The sequence below is a fragment of the Zeus faber genome, assembly GCF_960531495.2.
Source record: "Zeus faber genome assembly, chromosome: 5".
Lineage (NCBI taxonomy): Eukaryota > Metazoa > Chordata > Actinopteri > Zeiformes > Zeidae > Zeus > Zeus faber.
In genome coordinates, this window is record NC_137192.1 from 30,143,803 (window position 1) to 30,162,562 (window position 18,760).

General features: G+C 47.8%; 1 protein-coding gene across 1 annotated transcript in view; it reads left to right on the plus strand.

Moving 5' to 3' along the window:
• Positions 1 to 18,760, plus strand: part of kif21b (kinesin family member 21B) — a gene marked incomplete at both ends in the record, with an annotated part of 55,712 nt that overhangs the window by 22,377 nt on the left and 14,575 nt on the right. Inside the window, 26 exon segments of the mRNA XM_080001116.1 lie at positions 1,038 to 1,260; positions 2,183 to 2,365; positions 3,555 to 3,704; positions 3,849 to 3,997; positions 4,500 to 4,504; positions 4,507 to 4,652; positions 5,085 to 5,200; positions 5,423 to 5,618; positions 7,211 to 7,400; positions 7,482 to 7,545; positions 8,054 to 8,284; positions 9,448 to 9,571; positions 9,683 to 9,815; positions 10,565 to 10,753; positions 11,708 to 11,907; positions 12,050 to 12,157; positions 12,949 to 13,283; positions 13,578 to 13,761; positions 14,571 to 14,774; positions 15,180 to 15,281; positions 15,678 to 15,843; positions 15,988 to 16,048; positions 16,487 to 16,535; positions 16,932 to 17,161; positions 17,740 to 17,808; positions 18,433 to 18,543. Of these exon segments, the coding sequence (XP_079857242.1) occupies positions 1,038 to 1,260; positions 2,183 to 2,365; positions 3,555 to 3,704; positions 3,849 to 3,997; positions 4,500 to 4,504; positions 4,507 to 4,652; positions 5,085 to 5,200; positions 5,423 to 5,618; positions 7,211 to 7,400; positions 7,482 to 7,545; positions 8,054 to 8,284; positions 9,448 to 9,571; positions 9,683 to 9,815; positions 10,565 to 10,753; positions 11,708 to 11,907; positions 12,050 to 12,157; positions 12,949 to 13,283; positions 13,578 to 13,761; positions 14,571 to 14,774; positions 15,180 to 15,281; positions 15,678 to 15,843; positions 15,988 to 16,048; positions 16,487 to 16,535; positions 16,932 to 17,161; positions 17,740 to 17,808; positions 18,433 to 18,543 (3,918 nt within the window).

The window sequence follows — 18,760 nt, forward strand, 5'->3', positions numbered from 1 at the left end:
CCCCCCACAGCTTAAGTTAATTACCTCCCCACAGCGTCCGCATTTTATCTCTGTGGGCTGTCATGAAGATGTGGGCTGGGGTGCAGATATATTTCATTATTTATTTATTTATTTTTTGCCACTTTTTTTTTCACACATCCCTCATTCTTTTTCCGCTGCATGTCCCTTCAGGCCAGGTCCACTTTAGCCTCATTTAAAAAAATAAATAAATCTCGTTTCAGTCATTTGCATTTAGAAAATCTACCGTCGACGGTTCTCAGGGGCGATGGAGAAGCTGTTACAGCGGCATTGGAGTACGCCACTATTTCAGGCCTGTCTGAGTGTGACAGGTTATTTATTTCACGCGTTGCACAAACGATGAAGCAATACTAATTATTAATACCAGGGCCTCAATCTGTCAGTCTACTGAGGATACCTGATTTGTGTGGCATGTTTCTTTCTTTTTTTGAAAGGCAGACCACCATCAGCCTCACCACCATCAGTGGCCCTGCTTGCACTCAGTTAAAGAACAATCTGCCTCTCTGTCTGAGTTCCTTACAGTATGAGTCGTCCTTGGGTTTTCCTTTCCCGGCGAACAGCTCTGTTCGGCTCTGTTATTCGGCGTCGGACTGTCATGGTCCGGGTGTCTCCTTAATTGGAGCTCAAACCTCCAGCGGTCTGGTCCGGCTGGGAGGTGTTTTTCGGTGCTCGGCAGGTCTCAAACACTCCATCACTGAAAGAGAGGGCTCAGCACTGGTCCGCGTCCTCAGCGGCCACGCCATTTACATTTTGGATTCGTAGGTGGGGGTGGATTCAAAAGGGCTCATTTATCAACCCTGCTGCGGGCTGGGGAAGCTACTTTGATTCCCGACCACAATGTTCTCATATTGTGGGATTAGTCACTACGTGTGGAATTCCCTGTGGTTGTTGTCATAATAAATTCTCCGCAGGGTCCTTACTGTCCCGCAAATGCCTTGTTCGCCTCCGACTTTTCTCTTTTTGTTTTTTTTTGTTGTTTTTTTTTTGACCGCCCTCTCTCTCTCACCCGGTCTCCCCAGGATCCGTCCCCAGATGGCCAAGGAGAAGATCGAGGGCTGCCATGTGTGCACGCTGGTGACGCCCGGGGAGCCGCAGGTGCTGCTGGGGAAGGACAAGGCCTTCACCTACGACTTTGTGTTCGACGTGGACTCGGAGCAGGGGCAGATCTACCAGGCCTGCGTGCACAAGCTGATCGAGGGCTGCTTCGAGGGCTACAACGCCACCGTGTTAGCCTACGGACAGGTACCGCGTCGTTTATAGACTAGTTTATACACTGTTCACTTATATTGTCTTGAAATAAGACCGGAATCGAAGTAACGTCCCCTTCCGATACTACAATTACGGCTGGTTGGATAAATATTGCTGTTGCGCTAACGTTTGCCGGATTTTCTGTTTATCTTTATGCAGTTGAACATGAATAAAAGACCGGAGAGAATAGGCGCACATCCAGAGTCATATTTCCAAAGCACACTATAGCGCATCATAAGTCAAGTTATAAGTCCGGGTTTTGATTTGATGCCAAGACACTGAGTAGCGGTGCTGGAGCCAAGTCATCAAAAACATGATAAATACAACTTGTACGACATTTACAACTTACATTGTGAAGATCGATTCAGGATTCAGTGTTGCAACACATATAGCTCTGATTCATCCCCTTATTCAATCCCTTTTATGCATGTATATAAGGGACATATACCATATATACTGTATTATATTGTATATATTTTGATATACTAATCTTATTTATAGATTAAATATATAATATATTATATATTTATATATTATTTGTATATTCATATAAATTTATATAAATGTATTCATATTTTGTCTTTATATACGTTTATCCATATTTCATATTTTTTATTTTATATTTCAGTGCATTAAAAGCCCCTCGGTTGCTGGAATGGTCTGTTGGTAGTCTGACCAACTCCAGTAATAAACTGTGTGTGTGTGTGTGTGTGTGTGTGTGTGTGTGTGTGTGTGTGTGTGTGTGTGTGTGTGTGTGTGTGTGTGTGTGTGTGTGTGTGTGTGTGTGTGTGTGTGTGTGTGTGTGTGTGTGTGTGGTTGTGTGTGTGTGTGTGTGCGTGTTGCATGTGGTGTGTGTGTGGTTGTGTGTGTGTGTGTGTGCGTGTTGCATGTGGTGTGTGTGCGCGCGCGCTCACAGACGGGCTCGGGGAAGACCTACACCATGGGGACGGGCTTCGACACCAGCGTGTGCACAGACGAGCAGGGCATCATCCCGCGCGCCGTCCACCAGCTGTTCGAGGGGATCCACAGCCGGCGGACGCGCGCGCAGCAGGACGGCATGCAGCCGCCCGACTTCAAAGTCAGCGCACAGTTCCTGGAGGTAGGAGCATATGTGCATACACTATGTACATACATGCAGCTGTGTGTGCCGTACGGGTGCGCGGGATGAGTAATCGAATGTGTCTCTGACCAGATGTGACGTGTAGCCCCCCCCCTCCACAAACAGGAAACGACAGAGCGACGATGGCTTGATTAATGTCGGCCATTACCTCTGACATTATTACCCATCAGCTGGTGGCTGTAGGAGATGGATAGGGGATGGAGATGTAGGGGAAGGGAGAGATGGGATAAAGGAGGGGTGTGTGTGTGTGTGTGTGTGTGTGTGTGTGTGTGTGTGTGTGTGTGTGTGTGTGTGTGTGTGTGATGTGTGATGTGTCATAATTGGCCCCAATCACCCTGCTGGGGGTTACTTTGCAATAATGACTGGCTGGCTGCACATTATCCCGCCACATTACACGGCCGCAAACTAAATAAAAGAACACATTCAGAAGGAATATTGATCTTAAGTGATTTCCTAACTGGTACGTCTCGTCTGGCAGCGCGCTCGGCTCGCCCACAACAATGTCGCTTCATGTTAAAAATGATTCAACTCATTGTTTCCAATGTTAAATTGGTCATTGGCATCCATCTGTTCAAGTCTTCCATTGCAGTTTCTGCGTGGCGGCATGGCCAGCAGAGGTTATCATGGACATGTAGGCGGTGTGAAACGAGCGAGGGCAAACCAGGCCAAGAGAAGTGGTTTTCCGTGGTCATTATTAACAGACAATCGGTCTGTTGATAATGACGGTCATTATTCCAAAGTAACTGACCACTGATCCCCTCTATTGACGTAATTATTTATCTCTTTTTTTTTTTTTTTCCCTTTTCTGTTTATTATTTTCTGTGGTTTTAGCTTGTTTTTCTTATCTTTGTGTCATCGGGTCAGCGACTTCTCCCTTGTTGATGGCAAACAGAGGTCTGTGTGTGTGTGTGTGTGTGTGTGTTTGAGGTCAGTAGCAAAAAGCTGAGCTGTCACCGGACCTCTTTGCCCTTTCACCCCCTGGTGGTTTCCAAGAGGTCATTATTTTGACAAACTCTGAGGTCGTAGAGCTGTGAGTAATGAAGACGCAGCCAAAAGGAGATAGGAGTAGAGAACGAAATGGAAAACGAAACAGAAAATGCATGCGTTGGATTCATTATTGTGTTTCGTCACGTATTCAGAGTGTACGCTTTCTTCTTCTCCGCTGCAGCTGTACAACGAGGAGATCCTCGACCTGTTCGACCCGTCCAGAGACCCAGACAGCCGAAGCAGGAAGTCCAACATCAAGATCCATGAAGACGCCAACGGCAGCATCTACACGACCGGAGTCACCTCGCGCCTCGTGCAATCGGAACAAGAGGTAGGTGTGTGTGTGTGTGTGTGTGTGTGTGTGTGTGTGTGTGTGTGTGTGTGTGTGTGTGTCGTGTGTCGTGTGTTCTCACGACTGGTGTTCATTTGGAAGATGAATCCCACTCGGACCAAATGTGTGTCCCGTTGTGTCCAGCTGCTGCAGTGCTTGAGGCTGGGCGCCCTGTCCCGCACCACGGCCACCACCCAGATGAACGCCCAGAGCTCGCGCTCCCACGCCATCTTCACCATCTACCTCTGCCAGATGAGAGTCTGCCAGCAGCAACACCTGGTGAGAGAGGGAGAGTGGGAAACATTGGGAAAAGTAGGTTACGTTACGTTTTTTTTCCGTGGAGTAAAATTGCCTTTTTACCGTCCCTTCATCAACTTTCCACGGCTCAACGTTGATGGTGTATAATATAATATAACCAAAACCTGAAATCTTAAATTTTAAAATGATAAAAATTTGGCAACCGATTTGTCAGTCTCGTCGACCAAAAGCCAATGCGAGGTCGCCAATTTGGCAACCACTGCTTAAAGTTTGTGTTGAGCCCTGACTCCCGCTGTAGGGTTTACTTACCTGTCGCTTCACCTTCCCACCTCCTTCCTTCCATCTGTTCTATAGGCTTTACTTCACATTGTCGACCCCCCGACTTTCCTCCTCATTTGTCAGGCGTTTCGTTTTCTCGGCGTATTTGTGAACCTCTCGGACCCTGGCTGTGATGAGAGGCTGTTTGTGGCATTCGGACGACCTTGCCTTGACCCCTCCCGCTCTCCCCATGTCCCGCAGGAGAACGGCGGCGCGCAGAACGGGGAGGTGAACGGCTCCATCGCCCAGGCAGAGTACGAGACACTGATGGCCAAGTTCCACTTTGTGGACCTGGCCGGCTCGGAGAGGCTGAAACGCACCGGGGCCACGGGGGAGAGGGCCCGCGAGGGAATCTCCATCAACTGTGGACTGGTGAGACATTGACCACGCCCGCCTGTGTAGGACTGAGCGCTTTGACCGAAACCTGAAGTAAAAATGTGGATGAGACATCCACCCGTAGCTCGTCAAGTTCAATAATTCATCTGACATGTCCTCTGGCCCTTCTTGAACAAAGTATGTCAGGGGAAAAAGTCCCCCCCCCCGCACATGAGACTGGAGTTTTTATTTGATTTGTGATGCGACTGTAATTGCTCTGTCAGCACGATCTGCATTTCACATTATAGCTTCGTCTGATTTGCTCCAGATTCAATGCCAAAATGTTAGAAAACAAGTTGATGACTGTGTGTGTGTGTGTGTGTGTATGTGTATGTGTATGTGTATGTGTATGTGTATGTGTATGTGTATGTGTGTGTGTGTGTGTGTGTGTGTGTGTGTATGTGTATGTGTGTGTGTGTGTCCGTTCAGCTGGCTCTGGGAAACGTGATAAGTGCCTTAGGGGATCAGGCGAAGAAAGGGGGCCATGTCCCCTACCGAGACTCCAAACTCACCCGCCTACTGCAGGACTCGCTTGGAGGGAACAGGTACACACGCACACACACACACACACACATTTTATGCATGGGGAAAAAAAGTGCATAGCAGGCATATTAAAAAAATTAATAAAATAAAATAAAAAACACAGCGGGCATAATATTTGTCAAAGTACACAGTTTTTAATCAATACACAAAAGCAAAAGAATTTTGCACCACCAAGCACAAACACACCCCTTCCTCTTCCTCTCGCTCGTCCTCCTCCCCTCCAGCCTCACGGTGATGATCGCCTGCGTCAGCCCGTCCGATCGGGACTTCATGGAGACGCTGAACACGCTGAAGTACGCCAACCGCGCCAGGAACATCAAGAACAAGGTGGTGGTGAACCAGGACAAGACCAGCCAGCAGATCAGCGCCCTGCGCGCCGAGATCGCCCGCCTGCAGATGGAGCTGCTGGAGTACAAGGCGGTAAGGGACGGGGGGAGGGAGGGCGGGGGTCGTTCGGCGGGAGTGTCAAAGACGTGAAGCGTTGGGGAAGAGGGCAGAAATCACCGCGGCGGAGCGAGGGGCGCGGTCAAGCGCCGGCTGCGGACCGCGCCCCTCGTCCCGCCACGCTGGTCTCGCTGAGTGTAGTGGAGGAATGGGTGGAAAGAGGGAGGAGGTGGTGGGGATGAATGAATCAATGGGGGGGGGGGTGTATTCACCTATTCACGACTTTTACTCCACCCCATCTGAAAGCAAATATTTATACTTTTTGACCTGACTACATTAACACAGTCACAGTTTGAATCTGGATTTAAATTGATATTTTCCTGTTTTTTTATCCTGTGTTATGTTATTTGTAATTTACTGACGTGTGAGCACTCGCTCTGCAGGAAAGATGAGCAGCACTTTTTAGACTCTTGTATCAAGGCACTGGATATGAAGAGTACTTTTACTTTTAATGCTTTAGCTACATTTGAGATCAAGTACTTCTATACTTTTACCTCAGTAGAAATGTCCGTGTGGTACTTCACTTTTACGGGTGTCATTTTGTGTCAGGGTGTTGAGTAATGAGAACGCCACGCTGATGGGAACGACCGGGTGCAGAGCGCTGGGCGCGGCGGGGGGTGGAAGAGAAGACCTAAGATGGCCGATTGAAAACCAAATGACACGGAGGCGGCCACGGGCGTATTGATTTACGCCCGCGCTTAAGTGCAAACTGAGCTGTGACACGACAGCGTTCAGACGTCAATGCTCGGGCGCTTCGCTGAATTGATGTGCGTGCTCTGCCGATCATCGCCTTCATTGACTTTCCTCTTTGTCGGGAGAACCAGACGCCTGTTGGCAGCTGCTTAGCGGGGGGAGATAAACGAGAGGCGGCCCGAGTCAACCATCTTCCCATGGCTTTGGTTGTTTGTTTTTTTTTGTTTGTTTTTTGTTGTGTTTTTTTAGCAGCTTTGGCCTCTGAAGTCGCAGGAGAAAGGGAGTCACTTAGATTTTATTTTATTTATTTATTTATTTTTTTAATCGAGGAGGCCACTACGGTGAGACCTTTGCCTCTTTGAGGGATGTTGCTTCAGTCGAGACCAAATCAAACTTTAAGTCCAGTCACCAATCAGCGCTTTTCTACGCTATGAGGAGACAAATTTCCATGCAGGGTTGATTTATTGGCAAAAAAAAATATTTGTAATAAAATTTAAAATTATAATTTTTTCTAATTAAAATAGAAATGTAGAAACAAAAAAATAATAAAAAATGGATAAAAAGGATTGATTCAAAAGACATTTGTTTATCTTAGTTGTAAGAAATACTCCAATGCAACATGTTTATAATGACACTTACATGAGGCCAGGCACTGTGCCAGACACTCAATGAGTTGTATTTAGAAAAGTCTACCAAAGATACCAACGATGATAACACAGTAGGGTTACTTGTTTTGCAAAGTACTATGCAATGCTTGTTTAATTTCTCGCGCTTTTACCTGTTGACCAACCTGTCGAATCTTGTTTTGCCTCGTCGTCTCGGCCTGTCCTGTTATTAACTCGCTTTTGCTACCGATTGCCAAACCCTGGCTCCAGGGGAAGCGCGTGGCGGGCGACGACGGCTCGGAGGGCTTCAGCGACCTGTACCAGGAGAACACCATGCTGCAGAGGGAGAACGACTCGCTGCGGCTGCGCGTGAAGGCCATGCAGGAGACCATCGACCACCTCAACACCCGGGTCACACACATGCTGGCCAACCAGATCAACTCGCTGCTCACCAAGTCCAGTGTGTTGAGTCCGTCGCTCATTTCTTCTCACCCGTGGCGTGCTTGTGCGTGATTCTAACTTGCGTCCCTTCGGTTGACAGACGAGGGCAACGTGGAGATTGGGACTCTGATTGAGAACTACATCAGGGAGGTGGAGGAGCTCAGGTGAGCTCTCTGGTCCTGGTCTGGTCCAGTCCTCCCCGATATTTTGGATGTTTGAGTGTTCCCTTCGATTTGATGTTTTAACAGTTTTTTTATGTTTATTTTAATATGATTTACGTTAAGTTCTACAGTATTTTTAAATGTTTCTTTTGTTCATGCTATTTCTAATGTGATTAGAAATAAAGGAGAAATAGTAATATAACTGTAGCTGAAGTGATGATGTAGCTGTACGAAGGATACATAGATAACATTTGGCAATAAACAGAAACAATTAACAATAAAATTAACCTTATATGAACAATAAAATAAATTGGCAATATACAATACACCTAAAAATACATTCAAGTCCCATTCTGACAAAATTAGGAAATTGTATGGTACTTGCACCAGATGCCAGTATCCAGCATTCAAACATTATGATAGTATTGTTCTTAGTCATTTCCTACATGAATCTCCATGAATTGAACAGTTGTTTACCTTTTTGTTTATTTTTTTAATGTCTCCTTCCCAGAACGAAGTTGCTGGAGAGCGAAGCCATGAACGAGTCCCTGCGGCGCCAGGTGTCCCGGCTCTCCGCCCGGGCCCAGTTCCCCCCCTTGGGTCTGAGCCCCGCCCCCGGTCACCCCCCGGGCTCCTCCCCCGCCCCGCTCTCCGTGGAGGCCGAGATGACGGACGTGATCCGCCGCGCCAAGAACGACATCGAGAGGCTGAAGAAGAAGGAGCGGCGGCAGCGGAGGATGAGGTGAGGGCGAAAGGTTTCCACCGAAATCTCCCTCCGACACTCTGAGCCGGGTCATTAAGACCACTTCTCAGTTAATTAAACTTGGTTCCTTCGTGCTCTCTTGTGCCCCGCACACACACACACACACACACACACACGCACACACACACACACACACAAACTCTCCCCTCCGTGTCTCTCACCCCCCTCCCCGACCAGATGTGAAGGGCGCATCACAAGTGGATTATAGTTTTGGGAAGGCGGCATGTGAATAGGATTGGGACGCGTCCCGGGCGACGCAGTAATTTCTGGCTCTGACACAAGAAGTTCTTGTTAACTTGGCCCGCGCAGAACGAGGACCCCGGCCACACACAGCAGCGCAGAGGGCTAATTTGGCTTTCACGGGACGGGGGTAGAAGGTTGGGAGGGAGGGAGGGAGGGAGGGAGAGACGGCGTAGGGGATAAGTAGGATGGGTTGTAAAAGTCAGGGTGCCGGAGAGAAGAAGACGAGCAATTAAAGGCGGCGCTGAAAGGACAGAGAGAGAGAGAGAGAGAGAGAGAGAGAGAGACGGAAGATGTCTTCGCTAATGAGTTCAGCGCTCGGGATTTTTCGTGATGAGCGATGCAGTTGGCAGAGCTCCAGAGGGAGCATGGCAGATGTGCGGAATGTCAAAAATATCACTTAGGCGGGGGAGGGAGAGAGGGAGAGGGAGAGGGAGACTCACAAAAATAAATACTTTGTGTGAGGTGAGCTGAGGTGAAGTGAGCTGTCAAATTTTCCGTTCAACCCCATGACTGTTTTCCTGATGGTACTGTAACTCACCTTGTTAGTTCATTTGATTGTTTTTATGTCGCCAATATTCGATTATTGTCTCAAATATAGTTTTTTTTCCAATTCCGTTTTTAAAGCAATGGTGCTTCTGCCTTTTAGAATGGAAATTTGAAAAGCAAATACAAAATACGTTAAAATTAAGTAACTTAGTCAAAAAAAATTCTAATAAAAAATCTCAATATGAAATGGCATCAGAAAAATGGTCAGGGGTGATATCAACTGTGCGCTGACTAGAGAATGGGATAAGACTCAATTCTTAACCGATATGTTCCTCTGTAGGTGAAATTGCGTCTATCAAAAGAAATTGACCAAGATGGTTTGGCGTAACTGATGCGCGTTTCCCTTCTTGCAGTCCAGAGTTGGAGAAAGGCTTGAAGAAAAGGGTGAAATTGCACTCATACGAGAACGGGGAGAACGGGGAGAATGGACAGAACGGACAGAACGGGGAGATCGATTCTGACGACAACTGTGCCGAGGTAACGTGTTCGCGGCGGAAGGATGAACGTTATGCAGAAGCCTGTAAAGCACAAAACAAATGTGTGTGTGTGTGTGTGTGTGTGTGCGTGTGCGCGCGTGTGCCTGCGTAGGATATCATGTCTCCGCTGCAGGAGGAGAGCGGCCTGGAGGAGGACGAGGCGGAGGACGAGGAGGAGGGCAGGGACGAGGAGTTTGACAGTGACGAGAGCTTGGTGGACTCTGACTCTGACTCGGATGACAAAGGTGGAGAGAGATGATAGATCCATTAGTACATACATAGAAATATAGGTAAGGTAGACAGATGGATAAAGGTAGATGGATAAATAAATGGATAGATAGATACAAATGTGGTGGTGTTACAGCAGCACACATAAAAACAATGGGCCTATATAATAAAGTAAACAATAATTCAAAGTAATTATAAATTATTGATTAATATAATATATTATATTATATAATATGAATAATTAAAAATAAAATATATGGAGATTCAACAAAAGATTTAGCAAAGAATATAAATTATAAAATAAAGTATATTTATAATCTGTATGTATACTGTGTGTAACAGGGTGGAAACCAGTGCTTATAACAATATAAATATAGGGGTTATAACAATAGTGGTTATAACAATATAAATATAGGGGTTTTAACAATAGTGCTTATAACAATACAAATATAGGGGTTGTCACAACAGTGGTTATAACAATCTGTATATACAGTATTGAATAAAATAATAAAGAAGAATTGGGGCTCAGTCCAGCACTCCAGTCCCACCACTGGCATGTTTCTACTCAGAACTGGATTAAGTGAAATGTTTTTCAACGGTATAGTCGCGCATTTTGTGGCTGTTTATTTATTTTCTGCCGAAAATGTATTTGCTCAACAAACAATAGTTCTCTGGTCACTGTGCAAAGAAACCCCCCCAAATCTTCCCACAAGGTGACTGATGGCTTAACCCCCCCCGACCTCTCTCACCCGTCTCCCGCGTCCAGCCAACTTCCAGGCCGACCTGGCCGACCTGACCTGCGAGATCGAGATCAAGCAGAAGCTGATCGACGAGCTGGAGAACAGCCAGCGGCGGCTGCTGATGCTGAAGCTGCAGTACGAGGAGAAGCTGATCCTGCTGCAGAACAAGATCCGCGACACGCAGCTGGAGCGGGACCGCGTGCTGCAGAACCTCAGTGGGTCCCCGCGCCGCCTGGAACCGCGCGTTCCTCCCGTGACTGTGGTGGGAGATCAGAGGGAGGGGAGTCCTAGGCGGCTGCGCCGCACGGAGCCCGGGGGGGGGGATCCTGGGGAAAAGTTGATTGTAGGGGAGGTCCGTTTAGGTCGGGGGTTAGGTAGAACTTAACTCAGTGGAAAAGTAGGAAATGTACGGAAAAAAAAAAAAAAATGATGGAGACGGGGGATTGGATGAGCCGTCCGACCACAAAACCCTGCGATATTAAAACTTTGGCAATATGCACCGTGGAGTACAGGCTTTTTGTTCCGAGGGCCTCGGAAAGTATAATCTTCTGGGGCTTTTAAGGATGTGCGGAGGAGAGCTTCACAGTAAACGTTGGAAAGTTTTCAAGACTAGATTTATTTTAGCCACTTAGCAACGTAGCCGGATCCTCGGCTGGGGCCAATAAATGTGGGGCCAGTAAATTACTTTTTTTTTCGATTCCCTGTTCAGTCCTAATCCTGACTTAATTAGCGTCGACTCAGAGGTCAATTTTCAAAAGCATTAAATGAGCAAAAGTCTATTTATATGTATGGGCTCAAACCATTATATAATACTTATTATATCTTGACTGTATCACATTGGGATTCCATACGGCACATTTCATATCTTATGCTTATTTGTCCTCCTTTAGAGAACATCCCTTTATCCAGAATGGTTTCAAGGTGACCTTGAATTTGTCATTTTAACTGCGAATCGCTTTTTATTCTCCACTGAAACCTGGAAAATGTCCTTCTTTTTGGTGTTACGCAAGCAGCCACCCTACTCCACCCCTAACAGAGAGCTCAAACAGAAACAAGCAGATGTCGTGGAATATAATGGATGTACAGATGGGTTACGGAGACCGTTGGGCTGACAACGGGTAGAACTAGCGATTTTGGGTAACCTGGTGCCCTGTGTCCCGGCTGCACAGTGTCCATGGAGAACTACACGGAGGAGAAGGCCGGAAAGATCAAGCAGGAGTACGAGAAGCGGCTGAAGGAGATGAACCGCGACCTGCTGAAGCTGCAGACGGCGCAGAAGGAGCACGCGCGCCTCCTCAAGAACCAGGGGAGGTACGAGCGAGAGCTGAAGAAGCTGCAGGCGGAGGTCAGCGAGATGAAGAAGGCCAAGGTGAGGAGGAGGAGGAGGAGGAGGAGGAGGAGGAGGAGGAGGAGGAGGAGGAGGAGGAGACTGCGACCGGGATGCATGTGCATGTGCATGTGAAGGCGTGGGAGCATGATGATCTGATGCAGTGTGGCCACGTTGTCCCTAGGTGGCGCTGATGAGGCAGATGAAGGAGGAGCAGCTGAGGCGGAGGATGGTGGAGGCCAAGAGGAACAGGGAAATCGCCCAGCTCAAGAAGGAGCAACGACGCCAAGAGGTGCGTGTGCGCTTGTGTGTGCGCGCGCGTGTGTGTGTGTGTGTGTGTGTGTGTGTGTGTGTGTGTGTGTGTGTGTGTGTGTGTGTGTGTGTGTGTGTGTGTGTGTGTGTGTGTGTGTGTGTGTGTGTGTGTGTGTGTGTGTGTGTGTGTGTGTGTGTGTGTGTGTGTGACAGAGCCAGTGGGCCTCTTTTCTCTCGACAATATGCTTTGGAATGCAATCCAAAATGCTATAAAAAAAAAAAAATGTTCGAGGCGTTATTTAATAAGTGGCTCAAGATGTCTGTCAGATTATCACTAGATATATACTGTATACATTCTAAATACATTTACATCTCAATACATACTATTTGATACATGCTTAGTGTCAGTAAGTGGTTTGAGCTTCTTTGTCGTCCGGGTGCACGAGCATCGTGCGATCCTATCGAGTGATGTCTCCATCCCACACTTTAAACTCTGTATCTGAGTTTTAAGCACAGCGCTTGAACGAATTGATGTCTCTTCTCCCTCAGGGAGGGAACGTGTTAATTATTGAGCCAATAAAAAAAAAAAGAAGTACACCCTCATATCGGCAGGCCTAGATCAAAAGCGCTCTCCTACGTTTCTTACAGTAAATTAACATTTTTATATTTCTCACTCTGCAAATCAAAGCACGCTCATTCAATTTGGCTTTCTGATAGTCAATGCGGCTATTAATAGCTTGAAAATGAACGCAACGCGCCAACGAGCGCTGATACTGTGTCGGTGAATTGCGTTCCAAACTGATATAAGTTTGCTTTTGGTTCCTCCCCCAGTACCAGATCCGGGCGCTGGAGTCCCAGAAGCGGCAGCAGGAGCTGGTGCTGCGCAGGAAGACCCAGGAGGTGTCGGCGCTGCGCCGGCTGGCCAAGCCCATGTCGGAGCGCGTGGCGGGGCGCGTGTCGCGCTGGGCCCAGCCCGCCCCGCCCCCGCCCCCGCCCCCGCCCCGGGACTCCGGGGCCGAGCTCTCCGCCAGCACCACGGCCAGCAGCTCCGAGCCCGAGTCCGGGAAGAGCGTGAGCGGCATGGTGCGGCAGTGGAACAACAAGCTCAACGTCTACGGTTACCTGGCCGAGAGCGAGGGCAGCGTGGACGGAACTCAGGTCATCAGGTAAGAGGAGTTGTTTATGCACAATGCGTGGTTGGGGGTGTAAGGGACCCAAAATAAGGTGTAAGGTATAGATGCAAAGTATATACAGGATATTGCTATATACCTTAAATACCTCCATTAATGTCATATTTACTAATCAAAATCACAGACAATGAGAAAATACAGTAATGACAGACAAAATAATTCTCATTTTGGCCCCCTCCATTACACCTTCATGTCTCTGGACCGCCTTCCTTGTTTCCCCCTCTTATCTCCTCTCTCCTCCACCCATCTCTCCTCCACCCCCGCGCGCAGCAGGAGGAAGCTTCAGCGGAAGCCCGCGAGCCCGGGCAGCGCCGCGGCGGCAGGCAGCAGGGGAAGCAGCTTCACCAAGTCGGCGCGCCAGAAGTGGCAGGCGCTGGAGCGCCGCATCCTGGACATCGTCATGCAGCGCATGACCATCGCCAACGTGGAGGCCGACATGGACCGCCTCATCAAGGTAAGAACAAAAACACGCAGAGAGAGAGAGAGAGAGAGAGAGAGAGAGGGAGGGGGAGAGAAAGACGCTCTGTTGTCACGGGGATTATACGCATCACGAGGGTCCTTGTCCCTGGTGGTGGAGTTATGTAACGCTGCCAGATTACCAGCTGCCTGTGCCCTGTGGTGGGGAAAGGCTAAGTCGGGAAGCTGATCTGCCAAAGGTCTTTCTCATTTCATATTTGACACTGATATATTCCTGTTTTATATTTTATCACTGGCTGTATTTTATTTTTGTAACTTCCCCTTGACCCGCCCCCTCCTTGTATTATGAGATTATGATGAAAAAAATCAGTTTGTCTTTACTTAAGGAAGTTACATTGAGGATTTTCTAATTGAATAAGCAAAGGTTTGTTGGTTTAAGTCCTTTGTTAAGACCACAGTTCTTAGAACAGTGGTTCTCAACATGGGGTCTAGGGACCCTCAGGGGTCCTCCAAGATGTTCCAGGGGGTCCCCAGCGACATGATTATGGTACTTATTAAACTTAACCATTATTTCCACGTTCATTTCAAGACGTCAGCACCAATAGCGAATGTACAATAATGGCTTGTACTCTTAGTTCCACTGCTCCAAATTAGACCAGTATGGAGGTTTTGACTAAATCATGTAATAAAATGTTCTTAGATTGGGGATGAAGAGACTTATTTTTTTTCAAATGGGGTCTGTGGTGTAATGCTTGTCAAATTGAGGCTCCTTGTTATGAAACCATGTCATTCTAACATGTCCTATTTCCTCCGTTTGCTTTTGTTCTTGTGTCATCACCGAGTCAGAAGCGGGAGGAGTTAGCTGTCCAGCAGGAGGCGCTCCTGCACAAAAGGGAGGTGCTGATGGCGGACGGCGAGGGGCCCGAGGGGGAGGACCGCCTCCTGCAGGAGATGAACGAGGAGATGGAGGTGCTGAACGCCAACGTCGACTACATCAACGACAGTCTGTCCGATTGCCAGGCCACCATCGTGCAGATAGAGGAATCCAAGGTGGAAACACACACACGCACACACACAGAAACACACATACACACACACACACACACACACACACAGAAACACACATACACACACACACACACACACACACACACACACACACACACACACACGCACACACACACATAGTGCTTGGTAATCTTCAAAATTTTTCAGATACCAGCACTGATATGGAAACATTACTTGGATACTGGTACACACCCGTCCCTTGTTATACACACATACAATACACACATCCAGTTGTGTGTGTGTGTGTGTGTGTGTGTGTGTGTGTGTGTGTGTGTGTGTGTGTGTGTGTGTGTGTGTGTGTGTGTGTGCGTGTACGTGTAGGTGTACGTGTACGTGTGCCTGTGTTATTCCATGAGTTCCAAAGTGAGACCTAGACTTTCCCACCAGGACGAGCTGGACTCCGTGGACACCTCGGTGGTGATCAGCTCCTGCTCCCTGGCTGAGGCACGACACCTCCTGGACCACTTCCTCAAGGCCTCCATCGACAAGGTCTGTCGACACGATGCGCAAGATACTTTTAAAGGAGGTCAAATAATGTTTTTTTTAGGATCTGGTTGGGTTATGGGTATATATAATCTGAGATAGAACACATATGCACTTAATGCATTCATATATCCCTGCATAGGCATGTTAATCATTTGTGTCAATTTGAATGGTTATGTTAGCTATGCTGTGACTCATTAATATTATACAACCACAACTAATACTCCATGACCCTGCTGTTAGTTGTTCGACGTTGTAGAAGTGAGAAATACTTAAAATCAAGTTGCTGCTGTTGCAGATGAAAGTAACCCAATGGCGCCACCTAGTGGCCTCTGTTTTGAACTACAAGTGCAAAGTGGACCCACTCATTGAAATTTGCATTGGACTTGTATGCGTGTGTAGGGCTTACAGGTGGCTCATAAGGAGGCGCAGATCCGACTGCTGGAGGGACAGCTGAGACAGACGGACATGATCGGCTCGTCCCACAATCACATCATCCTGGACGCGCTGCGGGAGAAGGCCGAGTGCCACCCCGAGCTCCAGGCGCTCATCCACAACGTGCAGCAGGGTGAGTGGCGTGCCGTGTGTGTGTGTGCATTGCTTTGCAATATTTATTTCGGATTCAATTCACGCGTTGGGTAAGGGCACTTTTAATTTCCCGTGGGTGTGAAAGGTGCTGTACAAACCCACTGTGTGTCCGGTGTCTCTCCAGAGAACGGCTATGCGAGCACCGACGAGGAACCCTCCGAGTTCAGCCAAGCCTCTGACAGCGGGTGAGACGACAGATGCATCGTATGAGGCGCTGTCGGGAACACACTTTCGGGGAGGTGGTGTGATATGGACAGGGGGATAATTGCGAAGGCATCATTAATTTTCGATTTCGTGGCTCAGACTGTCGTAAAAACCACGTCATTCATTCAGTCGGGCTCGCCGAAAGTGAGTGTTGGAGCCTTTATAACTAACTTTTTTATGTGGTTCTACGAGGAAGGAATAGTGATACTGATTCTCCAAACACGAAAGATGATTCGCGACAATATCAGGAAGTCATCTGTTACACATTTGTATTCAGAAACATTTTCTTACGCCCTTTACTGTGTTTATCGTGTGCAAAATTGGAGCTGGTCTTTATCACTCCTGAGTCTCCTGTTTCTCTGTCCTCCTCCCTGGCTGCGTGTCACGCTGCTTGATTCTCTGTTTGATCCTCTCCCCAGTTTGCCTCAGCTCAAAGAGTCGAACAGCCAGGATGACTTCAAACTGAAGGTAAAGCGGATTCAGTTACAGTCAGTGCATGTTACTGATGCCTTCATGGTAGCAACATGCAAAATTAACATACAATTAACTGTTCAGGTGAAAGACAAGTGATTTTTTTTTTCACCTGATTGCTTCTTAAAGAGAGACTGAGGTAAAAGACAAACCAAGAGTAATCTTTTATCGCATGTTTTCATGAGTAGCTGCCATTCCCACTCGCCACCACCAGGTGGCAGTGCAAGCTGTCTTTTGCTTCCCATGCCCCCAGTTGTTATTTGAACACAGTGATGTTGTGCTCTGATTTTCCGTCCCTTTATCAAGCCTCCACTGATTTCCCTCTCTTAATTTCTCCTTTTCATCCCTTTTTCCCCTCTCTCCCCTGTTGTCACAATGTTTTTTCCCGTCCAGGTGGAACCCCGCCTGTCGGCCCAGATGAAGGCGGTGTCGGCAGAATACCTGGGTCCGGCGCTGGACCCCACCTCGGGCAGCAAACACATTACCAAGTCCCTGGCCTCGCTGACTGACATCCAGGAGGACAGTCTGAGCTTGAGCCTGGGCTCCGGGAGCCTGGGCCTCAGCCTGGCCCTCAGGGAGCGGGCGTCGCGCACCATGAGCCTACCCGTCAGGGGACACACCTTGTAAGTCAAATTTATATCCTCCAAAGGCAAATTCTGGAAACCGTTGGAGATCGTTTTGGTGGCTACCGTTAAACTTCCAAGTTGCAAAGCCAACCGATGTAAAGTTCCCCTCTCACTTCAGAGCCTTGTTTGTGGTCCTGAAGTCAAATTAAAAGCTGAAGATCAGCGGCGCCGGCGTTAAATATTATCAACAGTATGTTGAGCTAGTGCGAACAGAACCAGGCGCAGACAGACCAGAATAAAGGATTCTAGGTCTGGAACCCCTGTTCGATTTAATTAGATTTTTTTTCAATGTCGTGGCTGAAAGTTGGAAAAACCTGCGTGTGATTGATTTGTACAAGCAGCAGCCTCTGCTTTGATAGTTACACAACCTCACAGCATCTGAGGCCTAGTTGTTTATAGCTCTGAGATCAATGCCCGTGTAGGCGTATCCTCTGTAGTGCTTCACACCTTAAGACTCCTTCTTTGCTTAGTTAGTGTGTGTGTGTGTGTGTGTGTGTGTGTGTGTGTGTGTGTGTGTGTGTGTGTGTGTGCGTGGGTGCGTGGGTGTGCGTGCGCGTGCATGCTCATACCATCAGTCCCAGGCAGTCCCGCGGTTATGACACTTCCCCCATGACGAGGAGAAAGTCTTACGACCGCTCGTACAGGTAACCCTTCCTTCCGCACAGTTGAATCCCAGCGACGCTGCACAGACCAACGAGCAAATGCTGCGTTGCAAGTCCTTCACTCATTCACGGCCGTGTCAAATCTATAGAGTTCACCACATGGGGAAGGTGCCACTGGCCTTTTAGGCTAGATGGTCATGGCGATTTTTATTAATTAATTAATTAATTAATTGACTAATTAATTAATACATGTATTTATTTATTTATTTATTTATTAATTCATTCATTTATTTATTTATTGGCCACATTTTTGCAACTTTTTTTTTAAACTTATTTTTATTATTTTTATTTATATTGATCTGCAAATATATCGTGTAGAAATTTTATTATTATTATTTTCTCCACTTATTGACTCTCTGAGCTGCTGTGGCCCCTGAATTTCACACCTGGGGATCGATAAAATCCTCGTCTTATGTTGCCTTGAGGTTTGTGGTGGACTGTGTCATTTGGACACCCCGCGCCATGAATTGGAGGGATGGACTTGGAACACGGAACAAATCAGTCGATTGTGCCGCGTTTTAGCATAATCTGAATCTAAAATACAAAAGCTATGGAGTGTTTGTCCCGTTCTCTCCCCGTCAACTTTTCTTTGGGCTGAAACCTCAGGCCCACCGACGGCTACACGCCCCCGTCCTCGCCGCCGCTGAGAACCAGGAACGACCGGAACGTCTTCTCCCGGCTCACCAGCAACCAGACACAAGGCTCGGCCCTGGACAAGTGAGCGCCCGCCCGCGCGCACGCACGCACGCACGCACACACTCACACACACCTTTTATTATAACTTGCCACACAAGCCGGTGCGTTCCCTCGCCTTTGTTCCCCTGGAGTTCCAATCCGAAATCCGATCAATTGCATCCTACTTTCATTCACCCTTTTCCTTTCTCCTCCTCCACCTCTCGGTCGTCGGCTCCTTTGAGCGGCCCTGTAGACGGGC